General features: G+C 49.7%; 1 protein-coding gene across 1 annotated transcript in view; it reads left to right on the forward strand.

Moving 5' to 3' along the window:
- Positions 1-8998, forward strand: part of TFE3 (transcription factor binding to IGHM enhancer 3) — a 33367-nt gene extending 24369 nt beyond the window's left edge. The window contains exons 9-10 of the mRNA XM_063936082.1: positions 2925-3072; positions 7265-8998. Of these exons, the coding sequence (XP_063792152.1) occupies positions 2925-3072; positions 7265-7633 (517 nt within the window). The 3' untranslated portion in view covers positions 7634-8998. The remainder of the gene's footprint in view (positions 1-2924; positions 3073-7264) is intronic.
- The last annotated feature ends 13443 nt before the right edge of the window (positions 8999-22441 follow it).

A 22441-nucleotide genomic window follows, 5' to 3' on the forward strand; every position in this document is an offset into this window, starting at 1 on the left:
CCTGTACCGTACCACCATAGCTCCTACCCTATACTGTACCACCCTCTCTCCTACTCTGTACTGTACCACCATAGCTCCTACCCTATACCATACCGCCATCTCTCCCCTGTACCGTACCACCATAGCTCCTACCCTATACTGTACCACCATCTCTCCTACTCTGTACTGTACCACCATAGCTCCTACCCTATACCATACCGCCGTCTCTCCTACTCTGTACTGTACTGCCATCTCTCCTACCCTATACCATACTGCCATCTCTCCTACTCTGTACTGTACCACCATAGCTCCTACCCTATACCATACCGCCGTCTCTCCTACTCTATACTGTACTGCCATCTCTCCTACCCTATACCATACCACATCTCTACTCTGTACTGTGCCACCATAGCTCCTACCCTATACCATACCGCCAACTCTCCTACTCTATACTGTACCGCCATCTCTCCTTCTCTATACCATACCACCATCTCTACTGCTCTCTACCATACCGCCATCTCTCCTACTCTCTACCATACCGCCATCTCTCCTGCTTTCTACCATACCGCCACCTCTCCTACTCTCTACCATATGCCATCTCTCCTACTCTCTACCATACGCCATTTCTCCTACTCTCTACCATACCGCCATCTCTTCTACTCTATACCATACCGCCATCTCTTCTACTCTCTACCATACCGCCATCTCTACTGCTCTCTACCAAACCGCCATCTCTCCTACTCTCTACCATACCGCCATCTCTCCTACTCTCTACCATACCGCCATCTCTCCTACTCTCTACCATACCGCCATCTCTCCTGCTTTCTACCATACCGCCACCTCTCCTACTCTCTACCATATGCCATCTCTCCTACTCTCTACCATACGCCATTTCTCCTACTCTCTACCATACCACCATCTCTTCTACTCTCTACCATACCGCCATCTCTACTGCTCTCTACCATACCGCCATCTCTCCTGCTTTCTACCATACCACCATCTCTTCTACTCTATACCATACCGCCATCTCTCCTACTCTCTACCATACCGCCATCTCTCCTGCTTTCTACCATACCGCCACCTCTCCTACTCTCTACCATATGCCATCTCTCCTACTCTCTACCATACGCCATTTCTCCTACTCTCTACCAAACCACCATCTCTTCTACTCTATACCATACCGCCATCTCTACTGCTCTCTACCATACCGCCATCTCTACTGCTCTCTACCATACCGCCATCTCTACTGCTCTCTACCATACCGCCATCTCTACTGCTCTCTACCATACCGCCATCTCTACTGCTCTCTACCATACTGCCATCTCTCCTACTCTCTACCATACAGCTATCTCTCCTAATCTCTACCATACAGCCATCTCTCCTACTCTCTACCATACTGCCATCTCTACCATACCGCCACATCTCCTACTCTCTACCATACCGTCATCTCTCCTACTCTCTACCATACCATCATCTCTCCTACTCTATTCCATACCGCCATCTTTACTGCTCTCTACCATACTGCCACCTCTCCTACTCTATACCATACCGCCACCACTACTGCTCTCTACCATACCGCCACCTCTCCTACTCTCTACCACACTGTCATCTCTCCTACTCTATTCCATACCGCCATCTCTCCTACTCTCTACCATACCGTCATCTCTCCTACTCTATTCCATACCGTTATCTCTCCTACTCTCTACCATACCGTTATCTCTCCTACTCTATTCCATACTGCCATCTTTACTGGTCTCTACCATACCGCCACTTCTCCTGCTCTCTACCATACCGCCACCTCTCCTACTCTCTACCACACCGTCCTCTCTCCTACTCTATTCCATACCGCCACCTCTCCTACTCTCTACTATACCATCATCTCTCCTACTCTATTCCATGCCGCCACCTCTCCTACTCTCTACTATACCATCATCTCTCCTACTCTATTCCATACCATCATCTCTCCTACTCTCTACCATACCATCATCTCTCCTATTCTCTACCATACCGCCACCTCTACTGCTCTCTACCATACCGCCACCTCTCCTGCTCTCTACCATGCCGCCATATCTCCTACTCTCTACCATACCACCATCGCCACCTCTCTTGATCTCTACCATACTGTTACCTATCCTACTCTCTACCGTACCACCATCTCTCCTACTCTCTACCATACCGCCATCTCTACTGCGTACTACCATACCGCCACCTCGCCTACTCTCTACCGCACCGACATCACTTCTTCATCATACCATACCGCCAGCTCTCCTACTCTTTACTGTACTGCCCTACCTCCTACCCTATACCATGCCGCCATCTCTCCTACTCTATACCAATGCCGCCATCTCTCCTACTCTATACCATACCGCCATCTCTACAGCTGTCTATCATACCGCTACCTCTCCTATTCTCTACCATACCGCTACCTCTCCTACTCTCTAACATACCGCCACCTTTCCTGCTCTCTACCATACCGCCACCTCTCCTGCTCTATACCAAACCACCATCTCTAGTGCTCTCTACCATACCGCCAGCTCTCCATACCTCCTCATTACCCTACACCACAGGTTCTCAAACTCGGTCCTCAGGACCCCACACAGTGCATGTTTTGCAGGTCTCCTCACAGAATCACAAGTGAAATAATTAGCTCCACCTGTGGACCTTTTACAATGTGTCAGTGAGTAATTAATACACCTGTGCACCTGCTGGGTTACCTGCAAAACATGCACCGTGTGGGGTCCTGAGGACCGAGTTTGAGAACCTCTGCTCTACACCATACCGTCAGCTCTCCATACCTCCTCCTTATTACTCTACACTATACCCCCACCTCCCCATACTTCCTCTCTGTTACCTCTTATGAGTTCACTAATGTCTTCTGTGCTGATCACGGTGTTCCCTTATTGCACTGTTCTGCATCATGTGTTCTGTATGGTTCCCGCTAACAGGGAGCTGCGTTGGAATAAAGGCACCATCTTGAAGGCCTCTGTAGAGTACATCCGGAAACTGCAGAAAGAGCAGCAGAGGGTGCGAGATCTGGAGGGCAGACAGCGGAAACTGGAGCACATGAACCAGAGTCTTCTGCTGCGTGTCCAGGTAATGCGTGCGCTGCATAATGCACATTGATTGTACTTACAGTATATCTAGGGCCCAATTCAGACCTAATCGCTGTTGTGCGACATCGCTCAGCGGGCGATTATCGAATGACTGCGTATGCACCGCAATTCTTCGCCAAACAGCGACAGGATGGCGCGAAAATTTTCAATTGCAAGGCGTTCGCAAGGTGTTTGACAGGAAGGACGTTTATGGGTGTCAACTGACCATTTTCTGGGAGTGTCGGGAAAAACGCAGGCGTTCCCAAGTGTTATCAGGGAGGGTGTGTGACGTCAGCTCCGGCCCCGATCAGCCTGTCTGTATCGCACTGTAGGAGTAAGTCCTGGGCTGCGCACAGACTGGAAACATCATTCGATGGTGAGTGAGTTGTGAATGGATTTACAGATGTCCGCTGTCTGGCGAAGTTTTCGCACGGCGTACGCATGCATTCACACACTTGCACGGGACGGGTTTTCACTCTCTATGGGCAGCGGCTGTCTTATCACAGACCGCTGCAAAAACACAGAGGAGCGATCAGGTCTGAGGCCCTCATTCCGAGTTGATCGCTCGCTAGCTATTTTTTGCAGCGCTGCGATCAGATAGTCGCCGCCTAGAGGGGAGTGTATTTTCGCTGTGCAAATGTGCGAACGCTTTTGCAGCTGAGCAGTATGAAACAGTTTTGTGCAGTTTCTGAGTAGCTCTGGAGTTACTCAGCCGCTGCGATCACTTCAGCCTGTCCGGTCCCGGAATTGACGTCAGACACCCGCCCTGCAAACGCTTGGGCACACCTGCGTTTTTCCAAACACTCCCAGAAAACGTTCAGTTGCCACCCGCAAACGCCTTCTTCCTGTCAATCTCCTTGCGATCGGCTGTACGAATGGATTCTTCGTTGAATCCGTCGCTCAGCAATGATCCACTGTGTACCCGTACGACGCGCCTGCGCATTGCGGTGCATACGCAGTAGTAACCTGATCGCTGCGCTGCGAAAAACGGACGCGAGCGATCAACTCGGAATGACCCGCTGAATTGGGCCCCTATTGTGGTGTAGAGTTATTCTTATTGTCACTGGGTTTATAAAATAGCGTCTGTGTAACGAAACGCGTTGTGGCCGTTCTGACAAATGAAGAAAAACATTAAGGCAACCTGACCAGGAGAACCAGACTGGAACTAAAAGAGAGAGAATAAAAACATCGAGAGATAGTAAAGGAATAACTACTTTCATTGTAACAGACAGAAAACAGCGTATTAACTGAAGGACAGAGCAAATGCTGGGGAAAGTAACAACTACCCACTTTAGTTTTGAACAGTCTTAACGGCGTATTTATTATAATGTGCATCCGGCCCCCAAATAGTAAGAACTCTTCTCGTCTCATGTCGCAGCAATAAAATAAAAATTCAGCTTCACTGTATTCAGTTAAAACCATTGGGACACAGGCTCTGGTAAAGAGTCCACCCTGGTGATAAGGAAGAAATAAAGTGATCGCATATATAATCACTTTTCTTCTACCTACAGACAATGGTGGTCATTCCGAGTTGTTCGCTAGCTGCATTTGTTCGCTGTGCAGCGATGAGGCAAAAAAAGGCACTTCTGCGCATGCGGCGCAATGCGCGCGCGCGGCGTACTATTACAACTGCCGATGTAGTTTCACACAAGGTCTAGCGAAGCTTTTCAGTCGCACTGCTGGCCGCAGAGTGATTGAAATGAAGTGGGTGTTTCTGGGTGTGTCAACTGACCGTTTTCAGGGAGTGATCGAAAAACGCAGGCGTGCCAGGAAAAAAACGCAGGCATGGCTGGGCGAACGCAGGGCGTGTTCGTGACGTCAAATCAGGAACCGAATGGTTTTAAGTGATCGCAAGCGCTGAGTAGGTTTGAAGCTGCTCTGAAACTGCACAAAAATGTTTTGTAGTCGCTCTGCGATTCTTTCGTTCGCACTTCTGCTAATCTAAAATACACTCCCAGTGGGCGGCGGCATAGCGTTTGCACGGCTGCTAAAGCGAGCGATCAACTCGGAATGACCCCCAATGGGCGGCTACTCTGCATGCCTGGTGTTCCAGATGTGTGTTTACACTGCGGATGAGACCACGATGCACAACGGGATCTCCCACAGCCCACCGGAGAGGGATCACATTGCAGTTAATGGGTTAATAGCATCTGAAAATGAAGTTATCCCACCCAGGCAAGATCTTGTTAAGTACCGTCCGGGGGCAGCTGTTGCGGGAGATGACGGACATAGGGCCTAATTCAGATCTGATCGCTCGCTAGGGTTTTTTTGCACTGCTGCGATCAGATAGTCGCCGCCCATAGGGGAGTGTGTTTTCGCTGTGCGAGTGTGCGAACGCATGTGTAGCAGAGCTGTACAAACAGATTTTGTGCAGTCTCTGCGCAGCCCAGGACTTACTCAGCCGCTACGAACACTTCAGCCTGTCCGGGACCGGAATTGACGTCAGACACCCGCCCTGCAAACGCTTGGACACGCCTGCGTTTTTCCAACCACTCCCTGAAAACGGTCAGTTGCCACCCACAAACGCCCTCTTCCTGTCAATCTCCTTGCTTTCGCTCGTGCGAATGGATTCTCCACACAAACCCATTGCTGAGCGGCGATCCGCTTTGTACCCGTGCGATGGGCCTGCACATTGCGGTGCATGCGCAGTTTAGATCTGATCACCCGCTGTGCGAAAACGCAGCCTAGCGATCAGGTCTGAATTCCCCCCATAAAGCAGTAGATATATCCGACATGTTTGTACATACCAGCGACACCTAAATCTGCCCTTAAACATGTTTCCGCGTATTCTAAGGCCAGAATTGATTAATAAATAGGCCCCATACCCTTGGACGGATGCCACTTCATAAACTTCATTTAAAAGTTGGAACAATAGTCCTTCTACTCCGAAATCTTGGCCAAGTCCTGTGTAATGGCACTCGATTGGTTGTCAGGGAAATTATGCCAACATTGTTTGTCTTTGAAGTCATTATATTATCTTTATAGGGTAAAAGGGTATTTGCACCTAGAATTGCCCTGGCACCAACGACTTACCCTTTACATAAAACAGAAACAGTTTCCCATCAGACTTGTTTTTTTTGCAATGGCCAAAAATAGAAGCCAAGGTCAAACTTTAGACTTTATTTTCCATCTCCGGGATTTAGTTATGGACAACTCTATGTTCCTTACTCCTGAGCAAAATCCTTCCAGCAAGTTAAAGTTTTACCAACTGATGAACACAGATGAGTAATTACTAAAAATGTCTAATATATCTTTACTCAGTAACTCAACATCTCCAAACATCGGTGGCTTTAGCGAATTTACCGGGCTTGCTTTGGTTAACAAACACTGTTGGGCAACACACGGAAGGGGTTATACACGCCCTGCCGAGGGTGGACACCAGTGTCGGACTGGGACATGAAGGGCCCACCAGGGGAATGCAGTGGTAGGGGTCCATTCTTAAGGAGGTGTGAACACCCACCAGAGGGGTTGTGGCCACCCACCACAGATATAACCATCTTGGTGTAGTTTTTATAGAAGTGAACCAAGCACCCATATTTATCGGTGGTCCTCCTCCACCAGGTAACTGTCCCTCTAATAGAGGATCAATGTATAATTGGCCTGGATCCTGACCCTCAGAGGAGGGGATGGGCCTTCAGGCAGTAGGGCCCACCGCGGATTGGCCCGGTGGGCCAGCTTCTGACTGGTGGACACTTCATTCGTCTTCAGCAAACACTTCTGTAATTACTTTTCCAGTTACAGGTACTCACGCATTTCACCTTTTCATGCATGACAGGGCCATAATACTAGTTCTTAATCATTCTGAAACGCTTTCGGTCATGCACCCAGTGAGGTCAGGCAAGGCCCTCCTTGATATCTGACTTTGCCCCCAAGCTGCTTTGTGAGAGAATTATCAAACAAGCATAAAGAAAGCTTTGGGCGGAGATAGAGGGATTATGGGACACGGACGTAGATAATGGCTCTCTGTTGGGGATCTGCACTCAGCAGAAGGCCAACTTAATAACATGATTATAGATGTCTGGAAAATACTGCTGCAACAGGAATATAATTATACATTTAGCGCATCTTTATAGAGTCCCCTTAGAGACCTGTGAAGAACATATATTATGATATGGTGTTATAAAGATTATAACGCCAACCTCCATCGCTGGGTTAATTGATCTCTGTTCTTACTACTTTATGTTGTCTTCCAGGAGTTGGAGATGCAATCTCAGATGCATGGAAATACAGCCAATCCACCACCATCGATGCTGTTGGGAATCCCCAAGGCAGAGCCATTATCGGGAGTGGTTTCAGATTTTGGTATTCAAGCTCTGCAGTCCCTGGACCCGTCCACCTTAGACCTTGGCACTCTCCATTTCTCAGACCACCTGAGTGACTTAGTGGATCACGGCCTGAGTTTTGACCTGAGCCTGACTGGGGACTCAGCCATCGCAGACATTCTCATGGATGATACACTGTCTCCGCTAGGGGAAGCTGACCCTCTACTTTCTTCCGTCTCTCCCGGAGCATCCAAGACCAGCAGTCGCCACAGTAGCTTCAGTATGGAGGAAGACTCCTGATTCGACCGCAACAAAATGGACTTCTGAGAGCAACTCCTTCAAAGCATACTGAGAAATCTGACTTTGTATTCTCTGACGTATTCCGTGTGCCCAAGAGAATCCCGATGATGAAGGTTTGCTCGCAGAATTGGACTGAGTGCCTGATCGATTCCTTCTCATTTCCCAACATCACCTACAGATGGGCAGAGTTTCGTTTCTCTCTTAGACCTGTAGTAGAGCTTTTAATCGATTGCGAACACCATTTCTTAAGTCTTTCATACTGAGGAAAGCCAGTTTATGTCAACCCCCAGGATAGGCCTATGAGCAGAATATCATCTGTGGATCATTAAGCATGTCGGAGAGTGAGGTGGGAGCGCGAAATACGTGACTGTGTCAGGTAACGGTCAGAGGGAATGATACGCTAAAAATGGCGCCTGGTAGCAAACAGATTGCATGAAATTCAAAATGGCACTTGGTAGCTGAGGACAGGAAATGCAAAATGGCATCTGGTATCAAGTGTTGTGTGGAAAAACAAGATGGCACCTGGTAGCAAGCGAAGTGAAGACATACACAGGATGGTATCTGAAAGTGAACGAAGGGCAAGATTGTGTCTGGCTGTGTGAAGTGACGAATTGAATGAGGGCCAGGTAGAACAGGAGACAAGGGTGGATGAGGTAGTCCAAAAAAGCTGACAGGACTTATTGGACTTTTCATGATAATACTCCAAACTATAATATATAAGGATTGTAGTACAATCTCAGACCCTTGCATGATATAGATGTCCACAGGCGAGTTCATGTAGGGTTTGTAGACCTGCTGCTAGTCGGTGAGTCTGGACGGTTGTATATAGTCCCGTCACACTAACAGCTCTGTGCTCTTATCCACGCTTCAGTAGGCCCGAGCCAGCATTTAATGAGTCTGCACGGTGTAATGCATTAAAAGACGGGTGGGAAAAGGAGATTGATAAGAGGCTACGGTGACGGCATATGTGGATGTTGCTATGGATATACTAGGGGTGTGAGACGAAAGCAGTACTTATGGCTCTGTGTATACAGGAACACAGGTGGTAGTTTGTGTCTGAGCGGAGGCTCGCGGTGAGACTGTTGTACAGTATGATTGTTGGTTAGAGAGTGGGACGGGCCGCGAGTTCGCTGTGTATATTCCGGACAGACTATGCATCGCATGGGTGAATGAATGTACTGGGGTTTCAAGGCAGGGGACAAAAGGGTACAGGTAACGGGCGGTGAGGGTATTAGGGGGTGCAGGTCTCGCCCTATTTCCTCACTGAGAATGTGTTTTTACATAGATATTATCTCATGTGTTTTATATCATACAAACTACTAAGCATAACTATGTACTTTCATTAAAATATTTTACACTCTACAAGCTGTGCGGGAGTCTGTTCTGAGGGGACGGCGGAACATTCTGGACGTTTCAGACCTTCTCAAGGAAGCTGGTTGGTCATAGCGACCAATGACATTGTAGCTGTCATTTTACAGAAGGTACCAGATGAATGAGAGCTTCAGCCTGATTGGTCGCTATTGCCAACACCTCCTACTTTTCCTCTGTAGAAGGTCTGATAAATCTTCCCCCTTATATTGCATGGATCAGGCAAAAAGGGTCCCGGGATTCCTGTGTGAATATGATGGACCAGGCACAACCATAGGTGCTGGAACAGGGGGACAAGGGGGTTCCAATGCAGGAACATCTACAGATCTCAGGCGCACTGGGGCCATAGGTGAGCTGGGATGGCCCATTAGCTGTAACCCTGGCAGATTCTGTTTGGGACTAACATGGTGCCGCGTACCAACTGATATACCTCAGCCGTACTCACAGGCGATACTGCAGAGGTGGGCCACATAAAACAATGCAAATGGGGTCCACTACTGATACCGCTAATAACCTGAACTCATCTGAATAAATTCCAGTCAGAATCCATTGTGCTTCCCATCACTGAGCCAGTTATCCAGCCGTGTAAATATATTCCAATATTCAGTGGCGGAAATACCACCACTGACGAGGTGCGGCGGCAGCAAGGGCCAGAGGTGCGAGGGCAGTGGTGGGATTCAGCCGCTTCGCACCGGTTCCGCAGAACCGATACCTAATGTTAGGTATGGTTCTGCGAACCGTTTGCTAATGAGCGCCGCCAGGGCTGTATGTGCGCCTGAACGGCGTTCCGGAACCAGTGGCGGAGGCCTCTGTCATAGCCTGAGCTGCCACCCGCCCACCAGCACAGACCGGTGACCGCAACAGGGCCGAGTATCTCTGTTTGTGTACCCCTGCAGGGGTGACAGAGGGCTTCGCCACTGGTTCCGGAACGCACATTCTTATCAGGCGCCATTTTCGGGAGCAGACCGCAGCGGAGCGGTCACTCACCCACCACCAGCGTGCAGCTGCATCAAGGGGTCAAGTGCAGGCCCTGTCCTGGGGCAGGCGGACTGGCTGTGGGTATATATGTAGCCCCTCTTTTCATCTAGTTTTGTGTACCTCTTTTATTGTTCTTATTTGAGTATTAAATGCATGAGTTATTAAACGATCTTTTGGTATACTTAAAATGGTTAATATATTTTATTGAGGATTTGAACAAACAGTATGTAACATAAAGAAGAAAAACCGAGCCGCATACAGATGAGATAAAACATATTGCTAGACTAATATAAAGCGACAACGTCATAGTCTTAAATTATACCTCAAATTTCTCTTACGTCCTAGAGGATGCTGGGGACTCCGTAAGGACCATGGGGTATAGACGGGCTCCGCAGGAGACATGGGCACTACAAAGAACTTTTAGTATGGGTGTGCACTGGCTCCTCCCTCTATGCCCCTCCTCCAGACCTCAGTTAGATCTTGTGCCCAGAGGAGACTGGGTGCATTGCAGAGGAGCTCTCCTGAGTTTCTCTGTTTAAAGAATTTTGTTAGGTTTTTTATTTTCAGGGAGCACTGCTGGCAACAGGCTCCCTGCATCGTGGGAAGATAGAAGCCGGGTGAGTATGAGAAGAAAAGAAGACTTCAAGGCGGCAGAAGACTTCAGATCTTCAGAGGTAAGCGCGCGGCAATAACGCTGCGCGCCATTGCTCCCACACAACACACACAGAGCAGGCACAGATGGGTGCAGGGCGCAGGGGGGGCGCCCTGGGCAGCAATAAACCTCAAGGCTGGCATAATAGGGTCTGTTAGGCTGCGGAGGCAGTAAATAGATAAACCCCCACCATATTTTGAAAATCAGAGCGGGACCGAAGCCCGCCGCTGGAGGGGGCGGAGCTTGATCCCTCAGCACTAACCAGCGCCATTTTCTTCACAGAAGCTGCAGAAACGCTGGCTCCCCGGACTCTCCCCTGCTGAACACGGATCAGAGGGCTGAAAAAAGAAGAGGGGGGCACAATATTGGCGCAGTGAGTGGGAAAATTATTGTTATAATATAAAAGCGCTATCTGGGTTAGTCCAGTGTCAGTTTGGCGCTGGGTGTGTGTGGGCATACTCTCTCTCTCTGTCTCTCCAAAGGGCCTGGTTGGGGAATTGTCCCCTTATAGTTATATCCTGGTGTGTGTGGGGTGTCGGTACGTGCGTGTCGGCATGTTTGAAGCGGAAGGCTCGTCCAAGGAGGAGGTGGAGCAAATGAGTACTGAGTCCCCGTCGGTAGTGCCGACTCAGGAATGGATGGATATGTGGCATATGTTAAATGCAAGTGTAGCGTCCTTACATAAGAGACTGGACAAAGCAGAGTCCAGGGAGACAACAGGGGGTCAATCCACGGATTGGACCGACTCACAGGGCCCTTCGAGGTCTCAGAAACGTCCATTGTCACAAATAGTAGACACGGATACCGACACGGACTCTGACTCCAGTGTCGACTATGAGGAAGCAAGATTGCACCCTAGGGTAACAAAAAGTATTCAGTGTAGGATTATTGCAATAAAGGATGTTTTGCATATCACTGATGAACCCCCTGTTCCCGACACGAGGGTACACATGTTTAAGGGAAAGAAGCAAGTAGTAAACTTTCCCCCATCTCATGAACTTAACGAGTTATTTGAAAAAGCTTGGGAAACTCCAGATAAGAAACTGCAGATTCCCAAAAGGGTTCTTATGGCGTAACCTTTCCCTATGCAGGACAGGGTACGTTGGGAATCCTCTCCCAGCGTGGACAAGGCTTTAACACGCCTGTCCAAGAAGGTGGCGCTGTCGTCTCCTGACACGGCGGCCCTCAAGGATCCTGCGGACCGTAGGCAGGAGACTACATTAAAGTCTATTTATACACATACTGGTACTTTGCTCAGACCGGCAATTGCGTCGGCATGGGTATGTAGCGCAGTTGCAGCTTGGACAGATACCCTGTCAGCTGACCTTGATACCCTAGATAGGGATACCATTTTGTTAACTTTAGCCCATATTAAAGACGCAGTCTTATATATGAGAGACACTCAAAGAGACATTGGATTGCTGGGTTCCAGAGCCAATGCCATGGCTATTTCTGCGAGAAGATCCTTATGGACCTGCCAATGGACGGGTGATGCGGACTCAAAAAAGCATATGGAGGTTTTACCTTACAAGGGTGACGTGTTGTTTGGGGACGGTCTCGCGGACCTGGTTTCCACAGCTACAGCGGGTAAATCTACCTTTTTACCTTTTGTTCCTGTCATGACTGTGGTTTTGTGAACCCGGTGTTAGTGAAGTCTGTGCGGGCGACTGGAGGACTATGTGAATACTTTCACTGACCTGGTTTGGGAGTGTTGTGGGCTTGGGGTTTCTTCCGGTGATCGGGAAGAGGAACCGCAGCAGAGATGACCGAATCTAGGTTTTCCTCATGCAGGATTTGGTCGGCAGACAGGAAGCAGGTATGGATGCTGGAGGTCTCCTGAAAGACAGAACTTGAAAAGGTGCTGAGGAAAGAATTAAGGAGTACCGGATGCTGGAGACACCAGCTACGCTTGTGAGCACTGGGTGTTTGGAGGCACTGAGGTGCTAGGAGGCACTGAGGTGCTTGGAGGCACTGAGGTGCTTGGAGGCACTGAGGTGCAGAAGTGCCTGGAGGCACTGAGATGCTTGGAGGCGCTGAGGTGCTTGGAGGCGCTGAGGTGCTTGGAGGCACTGAGGTGCAGAAGTGCTTGGAGGCACTGAGGTGTTTGGAGGCACTGAGGTGCAGAAGTGCCTGGAGGCACTGAGGTGCTTGGAGGTGCGGAGGTGCTTGGAGGCTCGGAGGTGCTTGGAGGCTCGGAGGTGCTTGGAGGCTCGGAGGTGCTGAGGCACGGAGGTGCTGAGGCACGGTGGTGCTGAGGCACGGTGGTGCTGAGGCACGGAGGTGCTGAGGCACGGAAGTGCTGAGGCACGGAGGTTCTTGGAGGCACGGAAGCCACAGGGATACGGGAGCTCTGGAGATCACAACTACAACAGCAGTAAAGATGAAACACGGCAGCTGTGGTTTCAGTTGAGACTATGGAATACAGTACTGTGCCTTTAAGATGAACCACTGCAGCTGTGCCTTTTACATTGAGACTCCTGGAAATAGTGAATATCAGTGGCAACACAAAAGTAAACCAAACAGGGTAACAAGGGAACAGAGTTTCCACAGGAACTTAAGTACAAAGGTTACCTTTAGGGAGCTCAGCTTTAAGGCTCACACAGAGCTGAGTGTGACACGAGGAACTGGCCCAGTTTCTAACTCAGCCTCCCGACTTATACTTCCTGGTCCTTGGTGATTGGTGAGCAGGATTAGGTGATGCAGAGAGTCTCAGGCTGGCAGAGGATTGGACAACTCTGGGTCAGGTGAACAGTCACTTTCATGTGACTACTCTAGACTAGGCTGTGATGTAGAATGAGGCCTAGCAGGCCGAGAGAACACTGAAGCCTGAACTTCTGCAAAACATAGGATGCTGGCTTTTAGGCCTAAACTTCAGATTACTGAATTCAGCCTCACACAGGAGATCGCCACAGGTGGAGCTAATTAACTATTACCTTTCAGGCAGAGAACTCAGCAAAACTCATAGTGCTGACAAGCTGTTTAACTCAGTGAGTAAAAAGACACAGGATCCGGGACAGATGGCAGGGGTAAGTCACCAAATATGAAACCTACAGTCAGGATTGTGACAGTTCCCCAACAGCAAAAGAAAACTCCACAGTATCAGATGCAGTCCTTTTGGTCGCATAAGTCCAGAAGAGGTTGGGGCTCCTCCTTCCTTGCCAGAGGTAAGGGTAGAGGGAAAAGAACACCTGCTTCGGCTGGTTCCCAGGAGCAGAAGTCCTCACCGGCTTCTACTAAGTCCACCGCATGACGCTGGGGCTCCCCTACGGGAGTCCGCACCGGTGGGGGCACGCCTTCGACTCTTCAGCCAAGTCTGGGTTCGGTCAGATGTGGATCCTTGGGCGATAGAAATTGTTTCCCAGGGCTACAAGCTGGAATTCGAGGAGGTGCCCCCGCGCCGGTTTTTCAAGTCGGCCTTACCAGCTTCTTCCCCAGAGAGGGAAGTAGTGTTATCTGCAATTCAAACGCTGTGTCAACAGCAAGTGATTGTCAGGGTTCCCCTGCTCCAACAGGGAAAAGGATATTATTCGACCCTGTTTGTGGTCCCGAAGCCGGATGGTTCGGTCAGACCCATTTTAAATCTAAAATCCCTAAACCTGTACTTGAGACGGTTCAAATTCAAGATGCAATCGCTCCACAGCCCCGAGGATTTTCACCAAGGTAATGGCAGAAATGATGGTGATCCTGCGCAAACAAGGAGTCACAATTATCCCATTCTTGGACGATCTCCTGATAAAGGCGAGATCAAGGGATCGATTGCTGCAGAACGTGTCGCTCTCCCTGAGAGTGCTCCAACAGCACGGTTGGATTCTCAATCTGCCAAAGTCGCAATTGGTTCCGACAACTCGACTATCGTTCCTAGGCATGATACTGGACACGGAACGAAAGAGGGTTTTTCTCCCGTTGGAAAAAGCCCAGGACCTCCAGAACATGGTCAGAGACCTGCTAAAGCCAAATAGGGTGTCAGTTCATCAATGCACTCGAGTTCTGGGAAAAATGGTGGCCTCCTACGAGGCCATTCCCTTCAGCAGGTTTCATGGAAGGACGTTGACGTTTCAGTGGGGCCTTCTGGACAAGTGGTCCGGGTCCCACCTACAAATACATCAGAAAATAACACTGTCCCCCAGGGCCAGGGTGTCTCTTCAATGGTGGCTGCAAAGTGCTCCCCTTCTAGAGGGTCGCAGGTTCGGCATTCAGGACTAGGTTCTGGTGACCACGGACTCGAGCCTCCGAGGATGGGGAGCAGTCACCCAAGGAAGAAATTTTCAGGGACTATGGTCAAGCCAGGAGTCTTGTCTGCAGATCAACGTGCTAGAATTAAGGGCCATATACAACGGCCTTCGACAAACAGAGTCTTCTTCGCAACCTACCGGTTCTGATTCAATCAGACAATGTCACAGCCATGGCTCATGTGAACCGCCAAGGCGGGACAAGGAGCAGAGTCGCGATGGCGGAAGCCACCAGGATTCTTCGCTGGGCGGAAAATCACGTAAGCGCTCTGTCAGCTGTCTTCATTCCGGGAGTGGACAACTGGGAAGCGGACATCCTCAGCAGGCACGATCTCCATCCAGGAGAGTGGGGACTTCATCAAGAAGTCTTTGCAGAGATAACGGGTCTCTGGGGAATTCCTCAAATAGACATGATGGCGTCACGCCTCAACAAGAAGCTTCGTAGGTATTATGCCAGGTCCTGGGACCCTCAGGCAATAGCAGTAGATGCCCTGGTAACACCATGGGTGTTTCAGTTGGTCTATGTGTTTCCTCCTCTTCCTCTCATCGAAAAATTTTGAGGATCGTAAGACGAAAAAGAGTACAGACAATACTCATTGTTCCAGATTGGCCTCGAAGGGCCTGGTACTCAGATCTTCGGGAAATGCTCACAGAAGATCCTTGGCCTCTTCCTCTCAGGGAGGACCTGTTGCAGCAGGGGCCCTGCGTGTTCCAAGACTTACCGCAGTTACGTTTGACGGCATGGCGGTTGAACGCCGGATCCTAGCTGGGAAAGGTATTCCGGAGGAGGGTCATATCTACTCTAATAAAGGCTAGGAAGGAGGTGGCGGCGAAACATTATCACCGTATCTGGCGGAAATATGTCTCTTGGTGTGAAACCAAGAATGCTTCTACGGAAGATTTCCATCTGGGCCGTTTTCTCCACTTCCTACAGACAGGAGTGGATATGGGCCTGAAGTTAGGCTCCATTAAGGTACAGATTTCAGCCCTGTCTATATTCTTTCAGAAGGAATTGGCTTCTCCCCCAGAAGTCCAAACTTTTGTGAAGGGAGTGCTGCACATCCAGCCTCCTTTTGTGCCCCCAGTGGCACCATGGGACCTGAACGTGGTGTTACAGTTCCTTAAATCACACTGGTTTGAACCCCTTCAAACGGTTGAATAGAAATTTCTCACCTGGAAGGTGGTCATGTTATTGGCCTTGGCTTCGGCAAGGCGGGTGTCGGAATTGGCGGCCTTGTCTAACAAGAGCCCCTACTTGATTTTTCATGTGGATAGAGCAGAATTGAGGACTCGTCCTCAATTTTTACCTAAGGTGGTGTCTTCATTTCATATGAACCAACCTATCGTGGTGCCTGTAGCTACAAGTGACTTGGAGGACTCCAAGTCCCTGGATGTAGTCAGGGCTTTAAAGATTTATGTAGCCAGGACGGCTAGGGTTAGGAAAACAGAGGCCCTGTTTGTCCTGTATGCGGCCAACAAGATTGGCGCGCCTGCGTCGAAGCAGACTATTGCTTGCTGGATCTGTAACACGATTCAGCAGGCTTATTCTACGGCTGGATTGCCGTTACCAAATTCGGTAAAGGCCCATTCCACTAGGAAGGTGGGCTCTTCTTGGGCGGCTGCCCGAGGCGTCTCGGCTTTGCAGTTATGCCGAGCGGTTACTTGGTCGGGTTCAAACAAGTTTGCAAAATTCCACAAGTTTGATACCCTGGCTGATGAGGACCTCATGTTTGCTCAATCGGTGCTACAGAGTCATCCGCACTCTCCCGCCCGGTTTGGAGCTTTGGTATGAACCCCATGGCCCTTACGGAGTCCCCAGCATCCTCTAGGACGTAAGAGAAAATTAAGATTTTAAACCTACCGGTAAATCTTTTTCTCCTAGTCCGTAGAGGATGCTGGGCGCCCGTCCCAGTGCGGACTTACTCTGCAAGACTTGTATATAGTTGTTGCTTACATAAGGGTTATGTTACAGTGGGAATCGGTCTTTGACTGATACTGTTTTTTGTTCATACTGTTAACTGGTTGCATATTTCCAGGTTATATGGTATGCTTGGTGTGGGCTGGTATGAATCTTGCCCTTAGATTAACAAAATCCTTTCCTCGTATTGTCCATCTCCTCTGGGCACAGTTCTCTAACTGAGGTCTGGAGGAGGGACATAGAGGGAGGAGCCAGTGCACACCTAGTTCTTTGTAGTGCCCATGTCTCCTGCGGAGCCCGTCTATACCCCATGGTCCTTACGGAGTCCCCAGCATCCTCTACGGACTAGGAGAAAAAGATTTACCGGTAGGTTTAAAATCTTATTTTGCCATTTTCTAACATAAAAAACATAAAAATTAAAGAGTTGACCATTGTAGAGCACAGTAAAATTAAAAAAATAATAAGAAAAAAATTCTAAAAAGTCATAATAACAGGTCTTTCTCTGACGTCCTAAGTAGATGCTGGGACTCCGTAAGGACCATGGGGAATAGCGGCTCCGCAGGAGACTGGGCACAACTAAAGAAAGCTTTAGGACTACCTGGTGTACACTGGCTCCTCCCTCTATGACCCTCCTCCAGACCTCAGTTAGAATCTTGTGCCCGGCTGAGCTGGATGCACACTAGGGGCTCTCCTGAGCTCCTAGAAAAGAAAGTATATTTTAGTTTTTTTTTATTTTCAGTGAGATCTGCTGGCAACAGACTCACTGCTACGAGGGACTAAGGGGAGAAGAAGCGAACCTACCTGACTGGAGATAGTTTGGGCTTCTTAGGCTACTGGACACCATTAGCTCCAGAGGGATCGAACACAGGACCCGACCTTGATCGTTCGGTCCCGGAGCCGCGCCGCCGTCCCCCTTACAGAGCCAGAAGCATGAAGATGGTCCTGAAAATCGGCGGCAGAAGACTTCGGTCTTCAACAAGGTAGCGCACAGCACTGCAGCTGTGCGCCATTGCTCCTCATGCACACCTCACACTCCGGTCACTGATGGGTGCAGGGCGCTGGGGGGGGGCGCCCTGAGCAGCAATATTAAACACCTTGGCTGGCAAATCTACACAATATATAGTCATATAGGCTTTATATGTGTAAAATACCCCTGCCAGAGATCCATAAAAAAGCGGGAGAAGTCCGCCGAAACAGGGGCGGGGCTATCTCCCTCAGCACACTGGCGCCATTTTTTCTTCACAGTGCAGCTGGATGACAGCTCCCCAGGCTCTCCCCTGTAGTTTTCAGGCTCAAAGGGTTAAAAAGAGAGGGGGGCACTAAATTTAGGCGCAATATTGTGTATACAAGCAGCTATTGGGAAAAAATCACTCAGTTATAGTGTTAATCCCTGCATTATATATAGCTCTGGTGTGTGCTGGCATACTCTCTCTCTCTCTCTCTGTCTCCCCAAAGGACTTTGTGGGGTCCTGTCCTCAGTCAGAGCATTCCCTGTGTGTGTGCGGTGTGTCGGTACGGCTGTGTCGACATGTTTGAGGAGGAAGGTTATGTGGAGGCGGAGCAGATGCCGATAAATGTGATGTCGCCCCCTGGGGGGCCGACACCAGAGTGGATGGATAGGTGGAAGGTATTAACCGACAGTGTCAACTCCTTACATAAAAGGCTGGATAACGTAACAGCTGTGGGACAGCCGGCTTCTCAGCCCGCGCCTGCCCAGGCGTCTCAAAGGCCATCAGGGGCTCAAAAACGCCCGCTACCTCAGATGGCAGGCACGGATGTCGACACGGAGTATGGCTCCAGTGTCGACGAGGTTGAGACATATACACAATCCACTAGGAACATCCGTTGCATGATCTCGGCAATGAAAAATGTGTTACACATTTCTGACATTAACCCAGGTACCACAATAAAAGGGTTTTATGTTTGGGGAGAAAAAGCAGACAGTGTTTTGTTCACCCATCAGATGAGTGAATGAAGTGTGTGAAGAAGCGTGGGTTCCTCCGATAAGAAACTGTTAATTTCTAAAAAGTTACTGATGGCGTACCCTTTCCCGCCAGAGGATAGGTCACGTTGGGAGATATCCCCTAGGGTGGATAAGGCGCTCACACGTTTGTCAAAAAAGGTGGCACTGCCGTCTTAGAATACGGCCACTTTGAAGGAGCCTGCTGATAAAAAGCAGGAGGCTATCCTGAAGTCTGTATATACACACTCAGGTACTATACTGAGACCTGCAATTGCCTCAGCATGAATAGTGCTGCTGCAGCGTGGTCTATTACCCTGTCAGGACAGGGATACTATTTGCTAACCATACAGCATATTAAAGACGTCGTCTTATATATGAGGGATGCACAGAGGGATATTTACCGGCTGGCATCCAGAATTAATGCAATGTCCATTCTGCCAGGAGGGTATTAGGGACCCGGCAGTGGACAGGCGATGCTGACTTTAGAAGGCACATGAAGATTCTGCCTTATAAGGGTGAGGAATTGTTTGGGGATGGTCTCTGGGACCTCGTATCCACAGCAACTGCTGGGAAGGAAAAAATTTACCTCAAGTTTCCTCACAGCCTAAGAAAGCACCGTATTATAAGGTACAGTCCTTTCGGCTTCAGAAAAGCAAGCGGGTCAAAGGCGCTTCCTTTCTGCACAGAGACAAGGGAAGAGGGAAAAAGCTGCACCAGACAGCCAGTTCCCAGGATCAAAAATCTTCCTCCGCTTCCTCTGAGTCCACCGCATGACGCTGGGGCTCCACAGGTGGAGCCCGGTGCGGTGGGGGCACGTCTCTGGAACTTCAGCGACCAGTGGGCTCGCTCACAGGTGGATCCCTGGGTTCTGCAAGTAGTATCACAGGGATACAAGCTGGAGTTCGAGGCGACTCCCCCTCGCCGTTACCTCAAATCAGCCTTGCCTGCTGCCCTCAAGGAGAGGTAGTACTGGCGGCAATTCACAAGCTGTACTTCCAGCAGGTGATAATCAAGGTACCCCTCCTTCAACCGGGGTTACTATTCCACAATGTTTGTGGTACCGAAACCAGACGGTTCGGTGAGACCCATTCTAAAATTGAACACTTATATACAAAGGTTCAAGTTCAAAATGGAATCGCTCAGGGCGGTTATTGCAAGCCTGGACGAAGGGGATTACATGGTATCACTGGACATCAAGGATGCTTACCTGCATGTCCCCATTTACCCTCCTCACCAGGAGTACCTCAAAATTGTGGTACAGGACTGTCATTACCATTTCCAGCCGTTGCCGTTGGTCTGTCCCCGGCACCGAGGGTATTTACCAAGGTAATGGCCGAAATGATGATACTCCTTCGAAAAAAGGGAGTTATAATTATACCGTACTTGGACGATCTCCTTATAAAACGAGGTCCAGGGAGCAGTTGTTCGTCGGAGTAGCACTATCTCGGGAAGTGCTACAACAGCACGGCTGGATTCTGAATAATACAAAGTCGCAGCTGGTTCCTACGACGCGTCTACTGTTCCTGGGTATGGTTCTGGACACAGAACAGGAAAAAGGGTTTCTCTCGGAGGAGAAGGCCAAGGAGTTGTCATCTCTAGTCAGAGACCTTCTAATACAAATACAGGTGTCGGTGAATCAATGCACGCGAGTCCTGGGAAAGATGGTAGCTTCTTACGAAGAAATTCCATTCGGCAGGTTCCATGCAAGGATCTTCCAGTGGGATCTGTTGGACAAGTGGTCCGGGTCGCATCTTCAGATGCATCGGCTAATAACCCTGTCTCCAAGGGCCAGGGTGTCGCTGTTGTGGTGGCTGCAGAGTGCTCATCTTCTAGAGGGCCGCAGATTCGGCATACAGGACTGGGTCCTGGTGACCACGGATGCCAGCCTTCGAGGCTGGGGGGCAGTCACACAGGGAAGAAACTTCCAGGGACTGTGGTCAAGTCAGGAGACTTCCCTACACATAGATATTCTGGGACTAAGGGCCATTCACAATGCCCTAAGTCAGGCTAGACCCTGCTTCAACACCAGCCGGTGCTGATCCAGTCAGACAACATCACGGCGTTCGCCCATGTAAACCAGCAGGGCGGCACAAGAAGCAGGATGGTGATGGCAGAAGCCACAAGGATTTTCCGATGGGCGGAAAATCATGTGTTAGCACTGTCAGCAGTGTTCATTCCCGGAGTGGACAACTGGGAAGCAGACTTTCTCAGCTGGCACAACTTCCACCCGGGAGAGTGGGGATTTCATCCAGAAGTCTTCCAAATGATTGTACACCATTGGGAAAGGCCACAGGTGGACATGATGGCGTCCCGCCTCAACAAAAAGCTAAAAAGATATTGCGCCAGGTCAAGGGACCCTCAGGCGATAGCTGTGGACGCTCTGGTGACACCGTGGGTGTACCAGTCGGTTTATGTGTTCCCTCCTCTTCCTCTCATACCCAAGGTACTAAGGATAATAAGAAAAAGAGGAGTAAGAACTATACTCATTGTTCCGGATTGGCCAAGAAGAGCTTGGTACCCGGAACTTCAAGAAATGATCTCAGAGGACCCATGGCCTCTGCCGCTCAGACAGGACCTGCTGCAGCAGGGGCCCTGTCTGTTCCAAGACTTACTGCGGCTGCGTTGACGGCATGGCGGTTGAACACCGGATCCTGAAGAAAAAGGGCATTCCGGAGGAAGTCATTCCTACGCTGATTAAAGCTAGGAAAGAAGTGACCGCAAACCATTATCACCGCATTTGGCGAAAATATGTTGCGTGGTGTGAGGCCAGGAAGGCCCCAACGGAGGAATTTCAGCTGGGCCGTTTTCTGCACTTCCTACAGTCAGGGGTGACTATGGGCCTAAAATTGGGTTCCATTAAGGTCCAGATTTCGGCTCTATCGATTTTCTTCCAGAGAGAACTGGCTTCACTACCTGAAGTTCAGACTTTTGTTAAGGGAGTGCTGCATATTCAGCCCCCTTTTGTGCCTCCAGTGGCACCTTGGGATCTCAACGTGGTGTTGGATTTCCTAAAGTCACATTGGTTTGAGCCACTTAAAACCGTGGAATTAAAATATCTCACGTGGAAAGTGGTCATGCTGTTGGCCTTGGCTTCGGCCAGGCGTGTGTCAGAATTGGCGGCTTTGTCATGTAAAAGCCCTTATCTGATTTTCATATGGATAGGGCAGAATTGAGGACTTGTCCCCAGTTTCTCCCTAAGGTGGAATCAGCTTTTCATTTGAACCAACCTATCGTGGTGCCTGCGGCTACTAAAGACTTGGAGGCTTCCAAGTTGTTGGACGTAGTCAGGGCCCTGAGAATTTATGTTTCCAGGACAGCTAGTGTCAGGAGAACTGACTCGTTGTTTATCCTGTATGCACCCAACAAGCTGGGTGCTCCTGCTTCAAAGCAGACTATTGCTCGCTGGATCTGTAGTACGATTCAGCTTGCACATTCTGCGGCTGGACTGTCGCATCCTAAATCAGTGAAAGCCCATTCCACGAGGAAGGTGGGCTCTTCTTGGGCGGCTGCCCGAGGGGTCTCGGCTCTACAACTTTGCCGAGCAGCTACTTGGTCGGGGTCAAACACATTTGCTAATTTCTACAAGTTTGACACCCTGGCTGAGGAGGACCTAGAGTTTGCCCATTCGGTGCTGCAGAGTCATCCGCACTCTCCCGCCCGTTTGGGAGCTTTGGTATAATCCCCATGGTCCTTACGGAGT

The sequence above is a fragment of the Pseudophryne corroboree genome, chromosome 8 (assembly GCF_028390025.1).
Source record: "Pseudophryne corroboree isolate aPseCor3 chromosome 8, aPseCor3.hap2, whole genome shotgun sequence".
NCBI lineage: Eukaryota > Metazoa > Chordata > Amphibia > Anura > Myobatrachidae > Pseudophryne > Pseudophryne corroboree.